Here is a 24941-nt window from a genome sequence, read left to right as displayed (position 1 = left end):
AGGATGTTTCCCTATTTCATACCTGAAAGCAGAATAGAAGTAAATGTTTTATGCCAAAGAATGAAAAATTAAAAAAATAGAAAACAGATCAAAACCCAAATAACTGACTTTTCAGCATGGCTTTTTTTTTGGGGGGGGGCAGCCTTGCAAAGTACTGATGTTTTAGCTTTGTAAATTTCATTTCTGAATGCAATATAATCATCTCTAGTTTCACAGAATCAGCAAAGAGCAAATCCCTACATACAGCAAACTTGTTTAATGGCTGTGATATTATTAAAACACTTAGCCAAGGTTTAACTAGTGAGATACCAGGCCAAAAGTATAGTGAGCTTAAGAGTACATTTACTTATTTCTGGAGGTTGAATGCCTTAGTACTGGATGATTTCCTAGGGTTGCTTTACAGATCATAACACTGATTCATCATCTGCAGTAAATAAACACCAGCAATTATTAATCTTTACTTTCATTTATCTACTAGCAAATTAATAACATCTGAATTTGTGTTTAATGACCACATTTTATTTATTTGTAGTCGTTCTTAAAGAAACCAAAACCCTTCTTGCCCAAATATATATAGGTTCTATTCCTATCCCATTATATGACTTTTTATTGATTATTATCCAGTAAGCATGACTATGAAACATTGGTCAGAAATCAAGATTAAATCATATTGCTTTTCTGCTACAGACCTAAAGTTTCATTCTCATAAATACGTAATAAAGATAAACATTTGTTGTCTGGCAGTTACAATTGTTTAATTATTTATGGAAGTATTTAAGAATAGAAACAGGTTGTTTTTTAAAATAGCCATTATTTGAAAAAACAGTTATTTATGTTATGGTGCACATATGTGGGTGTGCATGTGTAGGTGCATATCTGCACAAATGCATGGGATTGCAAGTGGATGTGTGTGTCCATATGTGTGTGTTTGTATGTATGCAAAGCCACATGTACATCTGTCTGAGCATGTGCATGTATGCGAGTGTGTAGGCACGTGTGTGTGTGTGTGTGTGTGTGTGTGTGTGTGTGTGTGTGTGTGTGTGTGTTTGTGTGTGTGTATGTGTGTGTGCATGAGCGTGTGTGTGTGTGTGTGTGTGTGTGTGTGTGTGTGTGTGTGTGTGTGTGTGTGTGTGTATGTTCATGTACTCATGTAAACATATGTGGGTGTGCATTCCTTATCTTTATTAATGTCTTCATTATTTTTTTTTAGCATCGAAGCAGTGCCCAGAGTCAGTGATTCCCGACAGCAGAATGCAGCCCTTTTTATCCAAGCATTTGTCTAAAATCATAATGAATGTCACTTGCCTTGAAGGCTATGAAATGTATCATGTAAGTAATGTCAGAGTATCTAGTATGTGCTCACAAAGAAGACATTTTTGGAAAAAGATATTCAGATTAGTGCATTAATCATGTTCAATGAATACTTCATTAGAACATCAGATGACTGTTGTAACTTAGCATGTAAACATGAATGAATGTTCAACTTTTTATGTCTGTAACATTTTGATGTCTCAGTATGAAAATGCAGATGATGTGCCATTTCTTTACATGTATGTGTCTTCCAAAAAATGAGCCATCAGTAGAACAGCAATCTTCAACAGAATGTAGCAAAGCAAAATCTTTGAGTCCTAAAGATATTATAATATTTTTATAGTTATAAGATTGTTATATAAAGCACATAAACTAGTCAGAAAATTATTTACTTCAGGAATACTTCTCTCTTTAGACTCACAGCTAACCAAAACCAGCTCTTTTTTGGCCAACTGACACATTCCCCCATATTTACTAAACTTCTGTGCAGGACTAGCTTAGTCGTGCATGGAACTGACTGTCTGCAGCAGGACAGCAGCGCGCCATGCATATTAATAAGGTGCACTGCCCAAGATCCTAGGCTTACACAGAGCATGTAAGAGTGCAGGGGGCATGTCTGAGAGCAGAGCTCTCAGAATAAACATGCCCCTGCAATGTAGAACAGTAGAAAGGGCTATGCAATGAGCAAGACCACTCACAGGTGTCCGTATATCCCCACCAACAGTCCCCCTTGTGTATAACAGCAACAAAATGTAGTAATAAAATGAAGAAACCCTATTTTTTTTTTTTTTAATCCAATTGAAGCTAACCATAGGTGCGGGGGTGTGCCCATCACTTAGCTATGGTTAAGGCAGCTTAAAAGGCTGAAGAGGATAACAAGGAAGATATATGCAAATAAAGCAGCACAGCAATATTGTAATGGGCAGAGCATTTGCCTAACGAGCAGGCATTTCCGGCTCGGGTCCCACTGGCGCACATTCTATTTTACATGGCAAAGCTCGTTATGACCAATATTTTTGTTGCATAACCCACTGAATAACATATATTTATGAACTGGAATACTGCAGTAAATGCACATGTGAGGTGTCAGTACCATAATGAATAAGGCATTATTAAGCAGGTTTAAGCACAAATAAGCAGTAGTAAGCATAATTAAACACTAGTTAGCAGGCGTAAGCCTGTTTGTGTGGCAGTAAGCAATTGCTACACTAGCTAAGAAATTCTAAAGCTAACCCTCTGTAAGTAGATGTAATGGCAGTTTAGCAGTGCTTACCATTGCACAAACCCACTTACAACTGCTCAAAAGTGCCTTAATCACTCTGTATCCAATGGCCAATGTTCTACCCACCAACAAAATAAACAGCCATGCAGATCTTGAACCCAGGACCCTATACACCATAATCCTAGTAATAATCCACCAAGCCATCACAGAAGTACAGAAGAATGAGGTAGTAGTAAACATGTCCCCACCATAGTATACCCAAACTGAACCTGTGAAAAGCATCAGTATACAGTCATATGTGCCATAACCCGCTACATAGCATAAATATGTGAACTGGAATACAGCAGTAAGCCCAGAAGTGAGGTGTAATTGTAACAGAGTGTTGAAGTCCCCAATAAAACACAAGGACCCCACAGAGTGTACATACATATCAATTAGGGATACCAGGCATACATATAAGGTGTAATGAATAATAGCACAATGCCAAAAATACATTATAATGAAGGTCTAACGTAAGCAATGCTAAGCATTGCACGGGCCAGCTTAGGAGGTGTGAGCAATGTGTAAACCAGCTAACACTTTGTGCCCAGTGGTATACCCCTTTAAACAATGCCAGCCTTAGATAAGCAGCTTTGCCCACAGCTTAGCCTTTTCAAAACTGACCAACCACAGAAAAGTGTGGGAAATCGGCCCTACTTAAACCCAAGAGGCGGGAATACATCTCATAACTGGTTGTAGCTTCCCCTTGCAGGCACTATACCAGTAAGGGGAGAAGGAGTGCTCTTCCAGGTGCAGCACTGGTGCATCCAGGAGTCCAAGGTCATGGCAGGACTCCTAGTAAAAGACCATGCAAAGAAACTGCTGTAGGGCCAGTACCAGGGCTCCCAATATAAGGCAGAGCCCTGGGACCATCTCACCCGCGACCTCACCAGTGCCACTGGCATACCCTGAACTGGTGAGCAGGTCAGGCACCACTATGCCGACCTGAAGCGGCAGAAGGGGGACCTCTTAGAGGAGTGACTCCAAGAGGCTAGAGCATCAGTGTATGTTCCAGATGTGTGTATCACCCCAGTATGTGTGTAATAAGTGCCAGCTCAGGTATATTATGGGTAGGTATGGCTAAATAGTCCTCTTATATCCTCCACAGCTGTAAGGGAATGGGCCTCAAACCAGGAGGCTCACATCTGCCGCCTGGCATGGTTGCAAAGTGAGACAGGTCAGTAATACTCATGCTTTTAAACATTCCTCACACAGGTCTGTCAGATACCAACACTGTTCCCAGAAATACAAGAATGATGTGCAGTTGCTCTGAATAATGAGGTATTACACATCACGGTCACCCACACTGTTCTACAACATATAACTGTCTAGGAAATATGTATAAGAGTGTTGCTATACAACGTCAGAATGCATAAGCACAGGGGATTAATAAGACAGAAAGCAGATTGGAGATCTACAGCAATATCAATATAGCAGACACAACTGTGATGGACAGTGTTTAAGTTGTAGCAGACACAGCCATGATCTGAATCCTGGGAGTGGAATTATACTGCATACAGATTCATACCCCACAACTGTACACATGAGGCCAGAATTTCCAGTATATGTGCCCATATCTGCTGCATGTCCCGCTGTCCCCTGGTAAGTCTGTGGGATGATCCCAGATGTGTAGCCAACAAACAGGGAATACAAGTGATTGTCAGAGAACACACATGTCACTGTAGCAACCCTTGAAACTGTTAGGAAAGTAATATTTCAAGTATGTCCTACTTACACTCCCATGTTGTCAAGCTGTGACCAGAGTGTGTACAGTAACAGAGTGAGATATATGTGCATAATACTAATGTGTAATCTGGAACCTTGTGTGGCAACAGTCAGGTACTGCTAACAAACATTGCTCCCACAGGTACTTTGGATACGAACACTGTGCTGAGAAATACAGACCAATATAACCTGTACTGGTACTGTCCACCCTGGTATTGTAGGGGATTGTGAGTGTTGCAGTTTCTCTGAATAATAAAGTATCACTGGTCACTGTTGGCCACACTGTGCTACATAATATAAATGTGTAGGAAAGCATGTATATGTGTGTGTCAGGTCACTAAAGGTGGAAGAGGGCAATATTCTAGATATATCCAGGCACACCAGCATGTGGTTAACATATGGCCAGAGTCTGAGCAGAAAGAGTTGGATAGCATAGTGCAAAACATCAACCTGGAATCCAGGCATATGTGTACAAACAATTAGTGTTATCAAACATTCCCTCCACAGGTATACCAGGTAAGAGGTGTATACTGCAGGTAAAACCAGTTCGTGTGTAATGATGGCAACAGCCATATCAGTGTCCAATATAAGTCTATAGGGTAGTGTGGTAAGACTTGTAAGGTACAGATAACACCACTGACTAGGAAAGTAATGTGGAGTATAGGAATATACTACTTGTTAATTGACATCTTTCTCCCCCCAACTTATCTCCAACAATAACCAACCTACCCACCCCAACTGGTATGTACTGACTCTGATAATGTCCAATTGTTTGATAAATATTTTAATGTTTCCCATGCATGAGCCATATTGAATTATTCCAACAATGTTGGCATGGTGCCATCAATGTACCTGCATGCCGTTCTTATTACCACTGTGGTCACATATATGCATGTGTTTTGTTTGCTATGCAACTGTTCCGTATCTGGTGCCTGGGTTAATGGTAATATCTATGCATGCTGTTATACCTAACCCTAGAATGTGTTGACTATTACTAACCCATATATGATGTTGAAATCTAAACACTATAGCATGCTTGGGAAGACCGGTCCCAGTGGACTCACCTGTCCCACCTCAGCTGGCCAAGGCACCGGGCACTAGCATGTCTGGGGCCCAACCCCGGTCCTCCCTGTCCATTGGTTCTGCACCACCTTTGGGTGGAATCACATCAGGGGGTGGGGCTCACCCCCCCGGGAGTGGGCACGGACAGGCACCTGTCACCCGTCGCCAGGTTGGGATTGTGGTGCGTAGAGCGATCAATGAGGAGTTTGGTGATCGTCTATGCCAGCTTTAGGGCCACGTGTCACGATTAGAGACTCAGCCTAGCTCTGCGGCTCAGCCCCCAGCACAGTCACCTCCGGGGCTGTGACGGTGCAGTAGTGACTGCCCATGGGTGGGGACTTCAGTCCCACTGTCACCACTAGGGGGCTTGTGGGCTTCCGATATCCCAACACCCCTCCGCATCAAGGTATTTGCCCCCACATGTGTCATACACCACCCCTGTATGTGTCTTGTATGTCTTGCCTGTTAACCTACCCAACCTACCTCCCCAAATATACCTACTACCCCTCCCCAACATCCCATTCTCACCAGAAAAAAAAAGAAAAAGGGCAATCTGTTCCCACAAAAAAATCATGCCCCATACATAACTGTCCATTTTGCACACATGTCCACTGGACACATGTAATCTGGTCTACCTGGCATCACAACTTATTATTGTTGTCCTCACGCCTCTCTCAGGGTGTGAGTGTCCAAATATATCTCCAAATTCAGTGTATATTCATGGCTGTTGCTGTAGAAGAAATGAGCAGCTATGGACCTTACCTACACCCTTCCTGCACATCCCTAGCTATTTTCCCTACTGTCTTTCCCTCTTTGTGCCCCTTTTTCACCACTTTCCTATCAACCCTTTTTTCTTTTCTTTCAAAGAAATTAGCACGGGGGTAAGCGGGAGTAAGCACTTTTAAGCAGCAGTAAGCGGGTTTAAGCCTGTTTGCACAGGGGTAAGCAATGCCTATACACATTAAGCAATTTAGAAGCTAACTGAGTATAAAAAACTTTAAACAGAAGTTAACAGTGCTTACCTCCGCATAAACCCGCTCAAACCTGCTAAAAACTGCTTTAAAGTGCCTTAATCACTCTGTATCCAATGGCCCATGTTCTGCCCAGCAACAAAATAAACAGCGTCTGCAAGGCTCGAACCCAGGATCCTGCACATCATAAACAAAGGGATTTACCACTAAGCCATGCCAGTTATACATAACTCTGATGTTTACAGAAACATATCATTCAGCCCAGTCATGAAACAGTACAGAGAATGTTTACCAACATTTAGATGTATGTGCGTGTGGAAATATATTAATATCTAAACAGATACAACACATCTATATATGTAGCTATATATATATATATATATATATATATATATATATATATATATATATATAAACATATATACATGCAAATGCCTACACCGACACATATATATGTCTACACCTATATGTCTACATATACACAACAAGTTACATATATGTACACAAATATATATCTATGTAGGTATATACGAACATAGTCATATATATGTAATTTTATATATATATATATATATATATATATATATATATATATATATATATATACATATATATATATATATATATATATATATATATATATATATATATATATATATATATAGGTATATATGGCCATACATCTGTAGATAGCAATGGTAGATTAACAGAAACATATATATCCACATGCACCGTTAATGGGGTTGAGAGGCCCCAAACAATATACATCTTGTACGAATTGGCATACCCCTCCCACAGCCAAACATGTCCACCCTGTAATACACTACTAAGTGCTCCAGATACCAGAACTAGGACCTGACATGACATGGGCACAGGATGTTAGTACTACATCCCACCTGTATGATGTCAGACTGGTATTGATAACATATCATGCAGTACAATCTGGCTCTCATAGGAAATCTAAAATGTGGAAGCTATCAACATCCCCTGGATACATATACACAGACACATATATACAGACACAGATATATATATATATATATATATATATATATATATATATATATATATATATATATATATATATATATATATATATATCTATATATATATATATATATATATATATATATATATATATATATATATATACATATATATATATATATATAGATAGATAGATAGATATAGATATAGCTATAGATAGATATAGATATACATGTGACTACTCATACACATGCAGAGATATGTACAGTAAGATACTTATGTAGTAGGCAAACACAATATGGTACAGCCACTATGCCTACAGTTAACCCCCTAGCAACTGGACACTGGATGAGACACCCATACAAATGACATTCGTTGCCTGCAACATATACCCACAAAGAGGTCATAGGATAAACACCACACACAGGTTTGCAGAAATGGAATACCTTTATTTGTGTACTATTACAGATTTCTATACCATGTCATATAGCTGTTGAGACACTGACATCCATATCAACAGAGTAATGGAACCATGAAACAGTTATACTAATACAGTAGTCTGGAAAGGTCCACAAGCCCTTCAAATCATACAATAGTAAAGACAGACTGGGCCACAGGATACCACACAATCAACAGTAAGTGATGCAAGTGTATAGTCCAGCAGCCTCTGTCTACACTCTGTACACAATCACTAGGTGGTAAAAACATCAGTTGACTAAATGGGATGTAACTGTGACATAACAAGGCATAACTGACACCATAACAGGCACACTGGCAAGCAGAACAGGCTGTATGGCAGGAGGCAGTAGGCTTGCAGTTACCCACTTTATGCAAGTAATGTCAAGATAGGTGACATGTATGGTACTGTACATCCAGATACCTTAAGGCAGCTCAACCTGATACCCCCCACATTTTGTAACAGCCTAGGTTATGTATGGTACATCCCCCCAGACTCAATAATACAGGGCCAGATACCACTGTTACATACACTGGCCTCAGGAGTGCATATGGGCACACATGTATTGTGTAGGTGAAGCCCACACATATATGGTCCCAGCCCCACTGTATTTGTGGGGGATACAACAGCAATGGACTGCTGGCAGGCATGACAGTGTGGTATACATATATGTGCATATGTATATCTGTATATGTGTAGACATATACTGCTCTGTATATGTACATATCTCGGTCTGTATATGCATATCTATTTACATATACATACCCATCTATATATGTCGATATGTACATGTGTAATTATCTATATAGATATCTGGATAATCATATGTACATATATATTCACCATATGTCCTGAACATGGGGTGTAGCCCTACCTCAGCCCCTATAGTCCCACCTTCGTAGTGCAAGGGAATGTCAGGCATGTATAGCAGGTATATTAGCAGACTTGTTGCTGTTGTTGTGTCTTTTGTCTTTTCCCGGTTAGGGGTCATCACAGCAGAACTCCGGTCAGCAGACTATTGCTACTGTAATAGGGATTGTCTTCACAGACATGGTGTGTGTGGGAGGTCACATCTGCTTTTCACATGTGCGCCATTGGCTACTGACAGACATCCTAAGGACATCATAGTACAGTACAGCTGCAAACATGTAATGCTCCTGTGGACTACAGCAGAGATATTGGCCAATAGATGTGGACATACTGATACATTCTGTACAGTCCAGAGGTATACAGAGAACCCCTTAGTGCAGAACATGTGGACCAAGCCTGACAATATGGATGTTAACAGCCATATAGATGGGTATAACTCATAACGACTGGTATACATTCACCCCCAAAGATTATGCATTCACACACCCCTGTCTGTCCTGACACATAATAACTGCTGGTACAGAGGTGCCATGGCCACATACTACCCACTAGATATTGACATACACCTGTACAGCATACCACCGCTCTGTCTTACATACATGACTGTTAAGGGAGGCCAGGCAGCAGGACATCTGGCAAGTATCTAGACATGACACCTCACTGGGTAAGTACACTAAGCTGTTAGGGATGTAACAAAGTACTGTGCAGGCTACAGGCATATTGGCTCAACACTGGCCTATATCTCCTATGGGGGAATGCACATGTATCTGCATATATAGCAGGCTCTACAGGCATGTCACAGCACAGGGTAAGATACACCTGTGTGAAAGTACATAACCACAACCAATGTGAACACAGCCACAACCACATATGGTAAGCTAACATAATATTACAGTATATGGACTATCTGTTCAACACCATTCTCATTCTCACACACTAACCCTACATATACTGGGCCGCTACACAGTGTGGTTTGATTCCCTTCTGTGGTATGGAACATGTGTGTATGGCCCTACAAGCATGTAAGCCAATATGGTAAGATACAGTGGAGCAGCATGTAACATCAGATTGGACAGGACCTAGGACGATGACATCTACCACAGTCTGTACACAGGCCAAGGTACATATTAACAATAGACACACTGTCGACATTCACCATAAGTACAAAGACCTCAGTACTGTACAAACATCCACAGAATGTCCAGGTTAAGTCATCAAATATAACCTCTACTGTACATAACATGTGTAGCTGTCTGATATCTCTCTGGCTTGTTATCAGATATGATGACACTAATTATGGTGTATATGCACCTCTTAATGCATGACATATGTACAAAGGTTGACCGAGTTGTGGCTGGAAGCACATACACAGGGCTAATAATAACATGTTGCTGTGATAACATCATACATTTACTGTTGTAACAGGGTTTGTTGCAACATATGTCGTATGAGGGATATGAAGTCAATAATTGTCATGGCTTTCACCATCTACAGGCTGCACTCCTCACACTACCTTCTGCAGTTCACAGATACATGCTCTGTGGGTAACACATAAAACCAAAGGCACCACTGCCCAGTCTGCAGATGACCCTACAGATGGGGAGTCCTCATAAACATATAACTGACATGGCAGGTATTAATACATGTTGGACAGCCATATCCACATGCACCCTGTTAAACTAACATTACTCAGAATGCAGTATAGCAGCACTTACAGTCTGTAGTCAGGTCAGGCACATCCCCCTCCTGTGTGTTGGCCTGTTTCCACAGTGTATGTTGTCAGAAGATAATCCCCAATCCATCTGAGATGCTGTTTGCCAAACAACAGATCGAGTTCCTGCTCACAATGAATGAAAAGGCCCAACACCAAAATGATGTCCCTAGATATTGGAGTGTGTTTCCATGCAATTGGCTATGGGAATGTTACCACAGCTGCTCCACATGCAATCAGCTAGGGGAGGACTGCAATTTGTGCAGAGGCCATCAGCTGATTATGAGCATTATCTAAAATACACATGCTGCTGCCTAAGCAAAGCAGGTGCAGGACTACACATTCACCAGTGAGGGAGTAAGAGAGGCAGACAGAGGCAAAGACAAGTCAGGGAGGGGTGGGTGAGTAAAGCCTAAGCATGTTTGTGCCACATATCTACCAGCACAGGGTATCAAACTCCTGACAACTATGTAGCGCTATCACAGCTCTATGCAGTTATTGGATGCACCACATAAGTTACCTGTTGTGGAGCCCTCAGAACATATATGTGACGTGAGTGACATCTGCAACAGGGATATGGTAGCTATATGGTAGGTAAAGTACATGTGCCTGTCCACATGAACAGGTGCCAGAGTCAACACAGCCGCACTCTCACAGGGATGCACACACATTGACACACTTGGCAGGGCCAGGATTACAACTCATCACCGGTGAGATTGCCACAACACATTACTGTGCAGGTATCACATGCACCACATGGGCCATATGGAGGTTATATGGGCAAAGGGTATGGGGAGGTGTCCGACATCAGACAGCATCCTTCAGTATGCCATTGGGGGTTGTAGTGAGTGTGGATGTGATCATACGCATCATACAACACACACACACAGTCACACAGGGTGCCAGCACTGACATGCATGGGTGCATTTCTGCACAGGGGTTTGGTGGTCGACTGTGCCGGATGGCTATACAAGGCTAGGTGATGGGTATGGTCTGCACTGTGGCTCAGGGTTGTAGTTTCTGCATTTGCCTACACAGGTGGGTATTGTAACCAGCATCCAGTCACCTGGGTGACTATTGTGTGTGGCCAGTGCTGTGCATTGCTTACCATGTATGTGTTCCTTAGTCCATGACATGGACGGTGTCTGGGATGTGCACACCTCCCACATGCATGTACAGTGACATGGGGTGTCTGGCCCATGTTGTGTACACATATTATTATCAGATGTACTAGTCTTGGCCACCTGTGGCGAGAACTGATAATGGACAGCAGGTTTACCCTGTACCCACATTGATAGCATGCTAACGGCATCCCCGGGTGTCAGTGGCATCTGTCTATACAGGGTATGTTTTCAGGCATGGTATGTCCTTTGTGGGTCACATGTGATGGCACCTCAGGTGTTGCAGGTGTCCAGTGGGGAACATGGGGAAGGTACACTGTCTGCATGTACGTGCCTATTAGACAGATGGACAGGGGGCCATGCCCTCTGTCAATGGCCAATATGCAGTGTACTACCCACATATTGGCTGGTTGTTGCCTAGGCATGTGTGTGTGTGTGTGTGTGTGTGTGTGTGTGTGTGTGTGTGTGTGTGTGTGTGTGTGTGTGTGTGTGTGTGTTCGTGTGACATAGGTTGAGAGTGTGCTCTGGGTCATACTGGGGTTTGCTAACTGTGATTGCCTGGCCTTGATGTCACATGTATGGGTATGGATTTGCAACCCATATTTCACATCTGTTATCCCTGTATGGTGGACACTGATATTTACTAGGGCCACCTTATAAGAAATTTGCAAAAAGCTCACCACATTGGGCCCAGGTGTTCACACACACACACACACACACACACACACACACACACACACACACACGCACACACACGCACACACACGCACACACACACACACACACAAAGGTGTATATCACATTGTGACATTCACATGAATTGTAGTGAGTGTGGCTAGGCTAAAATGCATTGTTCCCTACACAACACACACACAAAACATCTGCAACCAACATATGTGGGTATAGAACCCCTAACAAATGTCTACATTACACTGTAGCATGGAGCTGTTATATGACACACCATGGGGATTATTAGAGAACTCATTCCCCAAAAGTGTATTTCACAATGAATGACATCAGCAGGATTGCCAAAGTAGGGCATTTGAATTGTACTGAATGTGACTAGCCTAAAATGCATTGCTCCCTACACAGACATTGAAACACACACAAAACCTTCAGAACTGCCATGGGTGGGAATAGAACCCTACCAGAGTTCCAAATCGCACTACAGCAGTACACATTTATGGCATGTGCTACGGAGATTATTGGGATACAGTTTTCCCAGAGGTGTATTTCTAGGTGGATGACATCAACAGTCTTGCCAAAGTTGAGCATTTGAATTGTAGGGAGTCTGACTACCCTAAAAAGCATTGCTTTCTACACAGACAGACACACACACACATAGTTGCCAAGGCTGGGGTTAAAACTCCTACCTAACTATTTTATCACACTACAGCAGTACACATTTATGGGACACACCATGGAGATTAATGGGCTACAACTCTCCCAAAGGTGTATTTCACAGTGGATGACCTCAGCATGCTTGTCATAGAGGGGCATGTGGAGGGCAGTGTGTGTGCATGGGCCATAACCCATTCATCTAGGGGTGGACATGCCACTTGTGGGCACAATCTGGTCATATTTCACAGGTAACTGTATACAGCTGCTAGATGACTACTTCCTTGTACAGTCATGTTGCAAAGCTGGCACATGCACCACATACTCTGTAATGCTGACAGATACTGGTGGCTAGTATCTGCAGTGAGTGACATCTGACCCTCGTGTGGTTGTGTCCCTTTGGCTGTGTGCTGGGTGGGACAGGCCTGGATGGCTCCTTGTCACAGTCACCCTCTTCCACACATCTATGTACGTCTATCTTTGGCTTATTATAGTGTGCTGTCCTTACATATATGCCTGTATTCCTATTCACTGTGTTTGCAAAGCATAAGTGGTGCATACTGAGGAGTGTCTGCACTAACATCTGCGGCTACCAGATATATCTGGTCCACTGGTGTTTGCAGACATGGCCTTCATGTGTTTAAGTGTGTGAGCATGCACAGTATGAACTTTCAGTATGTTGTTGACTGACATTGCCTTCATTTCTTTAAGTGTGTGGGCATGTCCAGTATGTCCATCTGTATTGAATGTGTGGATCAAGTCCAGGTAGTTTGTACTGCAGTGCTGACCTTTGTGTTGTACACCTACAGATAGCATGCTGTCTCTGCAGGGTATCCGTCGATTATTTGGCATTGACTGTTACTACATTTCTGCATAGGATGGGGGGGCACACCTGACTATTCCTACATTCTTACACAGGATTGGGGGGCACACCTGACTGTGACTACATTTCTACATAGGATGGGGGGCACACCTGACCATTTCTACATTTCTACACAGGATTGAGGGGGCACACCTGACTGTGACTACATTTCTACATAGGATGGGGGGCACACCAGATGCTTGTACACATTTGCTAGGACTGTACTGGTATGTCAGGTACTCCATTTCATTCTGTAGTCTTACCTATCGTGCTGACTAGAGGCATACCAGTGTACTACAGATCATAGCTTTTAATTATCTACATATTAGTTTCTGACTTCCTACCCTTCAGAACTGACATCCCACTGCCTGACCTGCTGTAGTCTGTCTGTGTAGGCCTCGGGGGGGGGGGTTACCCATAGGCCTCATTCAGAGGCCATAGCACAGCCTTTGTTTGTGTTTGTCTATATCTGTCCTGTTGGCTGTAACTGTTGTTGTGTATGTGAACCCCCCTGACTGGCATGTGTGAATCACTTACCTTGTGCGTGTCCCAGTATTGAGGGTGGTGCTGCAGGGCTGCCTATGTCGGATGCACATGGTACACTCCCTACACATGGTTAAGCACAGGTAATGTAATGTTTGTCATCCCTTTTACTGTATGTGAGAGGCAGAGAGAGGTGTTATTCCCTGGATCCCTCCTGTGTCAGTGTATGTGCTATGCGTTGCCTCTTTGCCAAGGCCAGGGCATACTGGGCAAGCCTCCTTCTGCCTACTGGGGTAGGCTCAGTTTGTTCCTCCTCTGAGTCACTCGGTTCCTGTGCTGGCCTTGGCAATGATGTGGGGGGCTGTGTGGCCCTTCCCCATGCTGTTTCTGCTGCTGCTGTTTCCACAGGATCATATTGTGTAGCATGGCACATACAAGGACAATTTGGGTACATGTAGCTGGTGAGTACTGCAAGGCTCCACCGGATGTGACCAGGCACTGGAGCCATGACTTGAGCATGCCAAACACACGCTCTACTATAATTCTGGTCTGTGCGTGTGCCTCATTATGGAGTTCTTGTTTGGATGTGTGTGCATTTCTGATGGGTGTCATCAGCCACAGCTCCAGTGCATATCCAGCATCCCCCACTAGGTGACCGTTAGGGATATCCCCATTGGCAAATCTCTGGTACAGCTGCATCAGATGCCAGATGTGGGAATCGTGATACCTTCCAGGGCAGCCAGCACACACATTCATTATTAAGCTGTGGGCATTGCACACAACCTGGCAGTTAATGGAGGGGAAGCCCTTGAGGTTGATTTAGACCCTACCCTGCTCATCAAGTGGTGCTTTGATGTGTATGTGCATGCAGTCTATAGCACCCACTACCTCAGGGTATTCTGCTATTTGGTGAAACAGTTGCATATTGCTGACCAGCGCCTCATGGGTGTTGGGGAAATATACATGCTCACTGACATGTGCTGACATGGCATCCAGGAACTGCTGGAGTACCCTGGATGCTGATGCTTGTGAAATCCCCATCATATTCCCAGTTGGCCTTTGGAAGGTACCTGTAGCTAGTATTCATAGGCTTACACATACCTTGGTATCCACTGGGATGGGTTCCCCTCTTTTAGTTCTGTGTGTGAGGCATGGCTGGCACAGTTCAACAATCTGTTGTAGGAGGTCCCTGTCCACCCTAAAGTGCACCACTATCTCCAGCTGATGTAGGCCCTGATAGATCATCCTGGGTCTGTACACTGTTCTCCATCTCCTCACTGTGGGTTGGTCAACAGTATTCACATCTTCACAACCCTTAGCCTCTTCCATATGTTGTTGTATGATAGTTATTCAAGCCCCTATCATTTTGCTGTTGTGAGTGTTAAAAGTTCCCCGCTTGTTTACATCAGTGGTGTAGAGTGTGGGAAAAACCAGAGGGGAAGGTGTTTGCATAGTTTATAGTAGTGTTCTGGGCTGGTCTGGTCTAATGCCTGTGTAATTGTCTGATTCTGATACATTTCACCTGCCAGCTAAGCTAGTTCTCCTTGATTACCTTCTTACTGCTGTTTTCCCTTCTCATTGCCTTCCTGTTTAAGCCCAGGGGCGGGCCACACAAACACAGTGCTCAAATGTGCACAGTGCCACTATTCCCTGGTTTAACTTTTTTTTTCTTCTTGTAAAACCTGATGCATGGCGCACACACCCGCTTAGGCTTTGTAAAGAGTGCTAGGCAGGTTTAGACATACCCCCTAGCTTAGCTGTGCTACGATAGGAGCAAATCTGAGCCACAGGGCTCCAATCCACTTACAGTATCCCTGACACACACACCCATGATGTCACCTACCTCCTAGGCTTGCACCAAGCTATTCCTACTCTTACACTGTTTTGACCTGGTTCTCATGCTAGGGAAAACTGGGATTCACTATCCTTCCCCTCATTTGCATAGGATTGCCTGCTAATGCATAGTTACATGCCTCACACTGAGCCTCCCCCTTTAGCAACCACTACTCACTGGCCATGTTGTCTTCTGCCTGCCATTGACTTGCATGACAAAATACTGATTTTAGTTAGGATGATTAATTTAGGTTAATTTTGTTATCCCCCCCCCCCCCCGATCCCATTTGCGCGCCATTGCCCTACGCTTAAACAGCCAAGATTGGCTAAAAAAAAATTAAAGTTAATTTTTGTATTTTTTTTTAATGTTTACAATGCCAATGGCCTTATACTTGGCCTTTGGAATGCTTACTACATGATATGTTGCCTTTATTTGGAGCTGTCACAGCTCCGTTTTGGATTTTACAGAAATGTACTTGATTACTAACCGAGTACATTTCTGCAGATAGCACTAGTCCTGCACGGATGATTGCAAGCTTCCTGGATTGCAAAATCACCACATTTGCATATATTTCTCCTGCAAATGGGGTGATTTGCATACAAGGGCTTTTTCCGTGCAGAATTAGTGCAGGAGTGCTCATGCACGCCCCTGCAGGCTGTTCCTGGATCGTACGACAGACATATTGCCTGCTTGAGCTCCTGCACTGATCTTGCACACCATACAAGCTTTGGAGAATCCAAGCGATTATGTAAATATACATTGTTTGTGTGTGTGTGTGTGTGTGTGTGTGTGTGTGTGTGTGTGTGTGTGTGTGTGTGTGTGTGTGTGTGTGTGTGTGTGTGTGTGTGTGTTTTTGTGCATATCACACACACACACACACACACACACACACACACACACACACACACACACACACACATACACACATATACAGAGGTACACAGACACACACACACACACACACACACACACACACACACACACACACACATACACAATGTGTGTAGGATTTCACTGAGTGGTCTGGTTGCATTTTTGTTGAGAACCTCTTCAGGGCCTTTGTTCAGCTTGGCTTTCTATTTCTTCCAGCTACTGTATTTTGTATCCAGGGTATTAGTATGACTAGACATATCAAGTGTACTGAACTGTTAAGCATCTGGGTTAAAAGTACTCAGGGAATAGTTTGAGACTAGTGCTGTTCTTTTGCTTCTGGTGAGATAAGCAGTAGTTTTTTACATTTATACCTGATTGTAATCTAACAGCACCCAAGCTAGCCAGCTGCAAACCACTCTTATACCATCTCCTTGTAGATCATGTAATAAGGATCTGTTGCCATGGATGTGCACTTTCCTACTATCTCTGCAGTCATTGTGATAGATATTGGCATCCTGGGGCAATGTAGCAATGGTCTCATGCTTACTGACAACTATCTAACTCTGAAACAAACTGATGTACTATGTGAGAGTTGTGTTTAAAAATCCCTGGGATTCATGAAGCTTGTGCCAGGTGCAGGCATAGTGTCGGCAATCTAACACCAAATATGGCCGCCGAGCGATTCAGGTACAAGCTGTTTCCACGTGCACTATCTGCGTACGCTATGCCCGCCCAGCTCCTGGTGCCTGTATGCTAATTACCCCATATGCAGCAGTGTAGCATGCAAATGAAGGCATATAGCGCTTCAGGAAATGGTGCAGGCATAGTGTAAGCATGCAGAAATGTAAACCAAATAAAAACAGTTTACATTTTTGCAAACATAAAAGCGGAGCCATGACAGCAGACCAAACACATGTATTATACTGTTAATATATGCCAATGGATAACCCTTGGCATAAAAAAACATGCATAAAATATAAAAAAGAACATTTAATGTTATGCCCACACTAACGCGAAGTTAAAGTGCATGGCATCAGTGTGCAAACGGGATCACAATGAAAATAGAATTATATGGAATAAAACTGCAATGTAACACATTCCATGATTTTCCCATAATAGTCAATGGCACGCATGCTACACCACACCATGGTGCAAGGGTTGCTAAGGGGCTGTGACAGTGTGCTGCACGGTAACTAGGAATTAGTAGGCAATGCCATGCAAATGAAAGGATTAATAGAGAATCAAAAATTCCCCGCCGGTGTAAGGATGTACCTCACAGCATAGCATTACAACACTGAGGTGTGCCCTGGAGATAAAGATGACATCAAGAGAGGTGCGTGCCAGCTTTCTGTAAGCACATTGGAGCATTGCTAATCCAGTTTGCCTGTTGCTAAGCAAAGCTGCAGGATAGGGGTGTGCTGAAGTAGCCATAGCTTTGCTTAGCTGAGAGCACACAAGGTAACCGAATGTGCATGTGAACGTGGATGAAAACGCACTGTAAACTTGGTAAACAGCTGTGCGTGGTGTGCAACAGAGTTGAAACAGAAAGGATATGGGAAAAAATAAGGAAATGCTGCAGCATGGAAATTGGAGTACAAATGAGTAATTAACACCTAGGAACCCACAGTTGGCCATTGACAACAACTAACAAGGCTGCTAGCAGCTACCTGCAGAACAGGAAAGGGGAGGTGCTTTACTGCAAAGAAAACAGTACTGCACAGCAGAACAAAGCAAAATTGCAGTAGATCAGCTACATAACACATTTCACAACACATTCCTGGGTAGGAAAAGTACAAAACAAGAAAGTCAGCAGCTGGATGCATGCCTGACAATGGGAGGGGATTCAGGTTGAAAAGTGAATTAAAGGGCAACAGATGAATCACAGCAGGCAAGCATAATTCAACACCAAAGGGCCCACATTTGCAGTACTCACTGTAAAACCCATAATTAAGATACCCTGCAGCTGGAATTGCACATACACACCCAATGACACCAGCAGCATCCATAGCACAATAGTATAAAGTGTGAAAGCACCTCACACACACTTGTGTATTCCCATACACTCTGCAGCATTGGTGTATGCAGATGGGGAACTTTTAATATGTACATGTTAGGGGTTGCCATAGCTTTGATTCACCAGCATGTGTTGGAGACTGAAGGTGGTGTGGAGGATGATGCTGACAACCATCTCAGGCACTGGAGGAGCAGAAGAGTGTTCAGACCTAGGGTAACCTACCAGGGGCTACATGATCTAATAGTAGCATTACAGGGTGGACAGGGACACCATACAGCAACTTTTTGAGCTGTGCTGGCCATGCCTCAGTGCCAGAAATAACAGAGGGGAACCAATCCCAGCGGACACAAAGGTATGTGTAAGCTTAAGAATACTAGCCACAGGTACCTTTCAAAGGCCAACAGGGGATATCCTGGGGATCTGGCAGGTATCAGCATCTAGGGTACTCCACCAATTTCTGGATGCTATGTTACCACATGCCAATGAGCATATATACTTCCCCCAAATGCAGGAGGAGTTGGCCAGCAATATGTGTCTCTTCCACTGTGTGGCAGAATACCCAGAGGTACTGGATGCAATAGACTGCACAAACATACACATCAAGTCATCACCCGGTGAGCAGGGCAGGCGATACATAAACCGCAAGGGATACCCCTCCATCAGCTGCCAGGTCATGTGCAATGCCCAGTGCATTATCATGGATGTGTGTGCTGGCAGCCCTGGAAGCTATCATGACTCACATCTGGAATGCCTCACAGCTGTTTCAGGTATTTGCCAGGGGGTCATCCCATATGGCCACCTGGTGGGGGATCCTGGCTATGCACTGGAACCGTGGATGATGACTCCCATCAGAAATGCACACACACCCATGCAAGAATGCCATAATGAGGCACAAACGCAAACCAGAATCATCATAGAGCATGTGTTTGGGATGCTGAAATCATGGTTCCGTTGCTTGGACATATCTGGTGGACCCTTGCAGTACTCTTCAGGCATGTGTGCCCATATCTTCATAGTATGTGCCATGCTACACAATATGATCCTGCGGAAACAGCTGCAGCAGGGACAGAATGGTGAAGGCCCTTACATCCCATCACCATTGCCAAGGGCCCAAAAGGCACAGAGGGACTCAGACCACAAACACCCTGAGCCAGCCCCAGTAGGCAGATGGAGGTGTGCCCAGTATGCCCATGCCTTGGCAAAGAGGGAACATATAGCACACACACTGGCAGTGTAGGCACCTATGGACTGACACCCTTCTCCACCTGCACACACAGTAAACATGGATGGCACACACACAAGACCACCTGTAAATTGTCATGTATAGGTGTTCTACTGTGTGCATCCTACATAGGCAGCCCTCAACTATTGCACACACAACTGCTATTGGCACAGGGTAAGTCAACACCTGAACAGTAAATTAAGCTATCAGCATGTGCTGATACTATATGTATAGGTTCATAGGTACATAGGTAGGTACTTGGCTAACTGCCTGAGGTCATTCATAAGCCTAGCCAAAATGTGTTTGCTGTCGCCACCCCATTGATTAACTAACTGTCCCTCTGTGGAGCATAGCCAATTGCGGGATCCCTGGGGTGTATCCACTGTTCCCCATCCACTCTGCAAGGTTTTCCTGGAGTGTTAGTGAGGGGCTCCTTATAATGTATTCAGGGATGTAGTTCTAAAGCATGGGGAGTACCTTTGACAGGAATCTGTTACTCCAGCATCTTCCAGGTATGGTTGTGGCAAGGTGTAGCTCATTACAGTGTGTGGCTCACTCTGACATGGATTCACATAGGTGGAGCATATCCATTAAGCCTGACTTGGACATGGCTTTGTTGGCCAGCAAAGATCATCTCTGAGTAAACAAGATGCCACTGAGTAATGCAAGAGTTCATTCAGTCCGGCAGCACAGGACACATGTCTGAGGCCAGTAATCCTCTTGGCGAGGTACGTTCGTGGACCCTCCAGCTGCCGAATGTGTCTTCTGAGGTACATCCCAAATGGGTTATCATACTCGATGATGGGATTGATGAATGATGAGTAAAGGGGCACAATAACCTCAGTATGTCTAGATGCGAACCCTTAAGTAATAGGATGGCCTACATAGAAAGATGTCCTAACTACTTCGGAAATATGATTGTCAAAGGAGAGATCACTACCTAATGTAGTCCTCACATACCCATTACCTTGTCTGTATTAAAGTGGCTGCCACTCATGTGTTAATATGTGGGTGTGTAGTTTTCCCTAAATGGAAAGACCATGCAGTTTGTGGCCTTTAGCTGGAGGCCATGACTTTGACACCCTGTGTTGGTCTATGTGAGGCCCCTTGAAGGATGTCTATGACAGCTAGACTGTCAATTATGGCTCCTAGTTTACAGTAATCCCCAAACATGGTCTGCTGTAGTCCACCTGTGTTTGCCTGTACCTCTGAGAAGTATATGGCAAACAGTAGGGTTCTCAGGACTGAGTCCTGTGGGACACCAGTTGTGACTGGTTAAGACTTGGACCTGGAGGCTGCTAGGCTTACCATGTGGGTTCTGTGTGTAAGCCTGTTGGCAACCCAACCTGTGATGTATGGGTGTATGTACTGGCTGGTGAGTTTATAAATAATACCTGAGTGGGGAATGGTGTCAAAATCCTTGGTGAGGTCCAGGTAGTATGTGTGAACTACCACACCCCTCACCTAATGTCTAGGTGACTGTAAGATGTCAAACAGGTTCAGTAGGCATGATCTGCACTCAATCAAGCTGACCTGGGCTGGGTCGAGTGTCTGGAGGTTCCCAATGCCCCTGTTAATGAGTTCCATGATGATGTGCTCCATAGCCTTGCAGACCAGGCTAGTCAGGCTTATATGGCAATAGTTCCCAGGGTCCATTGTGGCACCACCTTTGTGGAGTGGGATAACTGTTGCTGTGCACCACTCTGTGGATATGTAGCCTGTAGAGAGGCTGGATTTGAACAGTGTGTTTAGGTGAGGAGTTAGTTCATTTGGAGCTCTTGTAAGACACGGCTTGGGACACTGTTTGGTCCCACTGAGGCTGTGTTTTTGGCTTTGCATAGGGATGTTTTAACCTGTATGTCGGTGATTGCCAGGGCCGTATATTCTTCTGGTATGGTTATGGGCCCTTTAGGGGGTGAAAGGGGTGTGAAGTTTGCAATGAAGCTGTCTGCCAAAATGTTGGTAATATCAGTCGGTTCAATGTATTTTATGCCAGTCTGCACCAACTCAGAGCAGATCTAAGAGTTCCCTTGACATAGCTAAAGAACGCTTTGTGTTTATTTGTAGAGTCCTTGGAAATATTTCATTTGAAGCTAACCTTGGATGATTTCATGAGGGATCATAGTTTCTTGCTGATACTGATCATAGATGTATGTCCTTCTAGGTATTTCGCTCTTATCTGTACTAGTTTCCTCCTTCTATTGTAGAGCCTGTTTATGGCAAGGGTCCACCAGACCGTTTTTTTTTTGTTCTTGGAGGAGTGAGTCTAGGTTTGACTTGGGATAGCTCGAGCCATGCATTCCTGAAGATGATCACAGAGTACCTTTGTATAGGTTTCAGCATCTTGGACAGCATTGTCCATTGGCGTGGGTCTGTGAACCTTTCCACCTCGGTCTTAAGCAACATGAAGTCTGTTTTGGAAAAGTTTATCATGGTGGTTTCCTTGGTTGGGGTTGTGGGCGGAATGTGAATATCCAGAGTGATTAGTCTATAGTCTGATTTAACCAGTGCGGGGTTGACGTTGGGTGTGGAACACTGGTCACCCATGTTGGTGATGACCAGGTAAAATATGTTGCTCCCTCTGGTGGGGGTGTTGACCAGTTGATCCAGGGCATTTGAGTTTATAAATTCTAGGAAGCGCTGGGCAAGGGAGTTAGTACTTGAGTAATTTTCCCAGTTACTGTTTGGGTAGCTGAAATCACTCAGTATTAGGGTGTTTGGTAGGACCTGCATATTTCCCAGTGTCTCCAGAAATGTGAAATGTGGGTCCTGGGTCATGGTCGGTGATCTGTAGCAAGCTACAATTTGGATTGCAGTTTTGCCCATTGTCAGTTGCACTTGGATGATCTCTGATGCATCGTGCTGCGCCACAAACCTGGAGGTGTGAGTATCCTTGATAAATATGGATACACCCCCGCCTTATGAGTTTCGGTCTGGGTTCTGTGGCCAAAAGGTGTGGTATGAGTTATAGCTTGGTAGTGCTGGGGTGCTTTCTGGAGCCTTAAACCAGGTTTCTGTTACTGCACAGATATCAATGTTCTTCAAACTGAGGAGTGCCTCGGGTGTGTGCATTTTGAGGATTAGACTTCTGGCATTAAGTAGCATTACCCTCAGTTTTTGGTTACTTGTGCTATTTAAGGGTGGTGGGTTTGTCTTTTGAGTCTTGCCTAAAAGTCCACCTTGCCTAATTTCCACCCCTCTAGTATTGTTTGCAAGCAATGACAGCTGTGCATGTGTACATGTTCTGCAAATATGTACTGACCCTTGTTACAGGACTGTGCCAAATAGCTATGTGCACACCTACATAGAGTGCATATTGACAGTAGAGACACACTGGTTGAACATTTAGATTTGTGTAGCCTAACCTCTCATTGCCAGACTAACAGCTGCTTGGAAATATGTTGACAGTACTGGTAATGAAACAGGGTGCATATCATCTTTAACTCCAGTGTGACATCTGCAGTAGGAGTGTAAGATCTAGGAAACTGCTGCCCATGTGTAATAGCTGCTTCATAGGTGATGGCGTACACTATCTGATTATATCCTGATCATGTCGATAGTGGCAGCAGAGTCTATTGATATTTGACTCGGTGTGGGGATTGGGTGTCTGTGCCCAACAGAGCTCATGGTTCTGCTGTGTATGTGAGTATATCCCCAGACAAGGATACAGCCCTGTTCACACTTGCATCATCTGTAATCAACTATCAGGATGTGATGTGGCCCTCTGAGGGGGATTGCTACTAAAGGTGGCTACCATGTTCCTGTAATAGCTAGTGTTGCCACATCCATAACACAAATATTTACTTGTGAGCATCACTGTATAAAACATCTTCATAAGCAGTAAGTAAACTAAATACAGTATGTGGTACTTGTAGTACTGAATGCTCATACAGGCATGCCCACTAATCAGCTACTGGTGTTTACTAATGTCAGCTTTGTGTATGTGGCCATCCTGGGGGAATGCAATCTCTATGCCATGTACACTGCCAAACCTGCCTAACACCACACCCCACACATTGTCTGGGATTCAGCTACAGGGGTGAGCTTGGAGGCAGTCCATTCTACACCCATGACTGGACTAGACAGTCAAGAGGTGTAGGTTAAGACATGCATCTCATCACCACAACCAACACATACCCTTACCAGAACACAGTAAAGACACACACACATGCCACCAGATATCACACACATCCACAGAGGCCTCTAAGTATCTGGCCAAGCAAGAGGCCTCCCAAGTTGGAATAGACAGACAACAGAATACAACGACTGTACGACATAGTTTGCATAATTGTGTCACACCTCAGAACACGTGGCCAGAAACATGGCCAACAGTACTCATTTGTGAATGCAAACTCTAGCACTATGTTACACACCAAGCTATATGAGGGCAAACATACTGTCAACTGCCTGTCTGCCATGATTAGCCACATACCTATACACTCAGACCACCTTTAGAACTATACACATGTCTCAAGCATTTTCTGTGTTGTTGTGCAGGACCTGTGATGCAGTAGCCTGGACTGCATGGAAACACATGTAGGAACTGTCAGGTCTTGTAGCCCATGCAGGTATGTCCCAAGTCCTGGGTAGCATTCTGCCATTGGCCAGAATGATGCAGCAGTACAGGGACAAGGATTGTATTCCACAATTGTGTAATATACTGGTGTAATTCAAAGAGTATCCAGCATCTCTCTGCCTGGGATAACTTTGCGAGGTCAGGACAATACATTGCGGATGTGGGTTTGGTTTGAGGCCTTATTCTACGTTCGGCAACTTCGGGAGACACTGTTTAACATTTATTTTCGTCTTCCAGTTTGGATGTGATAACTTGTGTCAACA

At 43.9% G+C, this 24941-nt stretch overlaps 1 protein-coding gene across 3 annotated transcripts in view; it reads left to right on the top strand.

Annotated features, from left to right (window-relative positions):
* Positions 1 to 24941, top strand: part of LOC122808704 (complement C1s subcomponent-like) — a 731464-nt gene that overhangs the window by 244898 nt on the left and 461625 nt on the right. For all 3 annotated transcript variants that reach the window (XM_044079693.1, XM_044079692.1, XM_044079694.1), the window contains one exon: positions 1211 to 1329. In XM_044079693.1, the coding sequence (XP_043935628.1) occupies positions 1211 to 1329 (119 nt within the window). The remainder of the gene's footprint in view (positions 1 to 1210; positions 1330 to 24941) is intronic.

Source organism: Protopterus annectens, chromosome 8.part0 (genome assembly GCF_019279795.1).
Source record: "Protopterus annectens isolate FY-2018-M chromosome 8.part0, PAN1.0, whole genome shotgun sequence".
Classification (NCBI taxonomy): domain Eukaryota; kingdom Metazoa; phylum Chordata; order Ceratodontiformes; family Protopteridae; genus Protopterus; species Protopterus annectens.
This window is presented reverse-complemented; position numbering and strand designations above follow the sequence as displayed.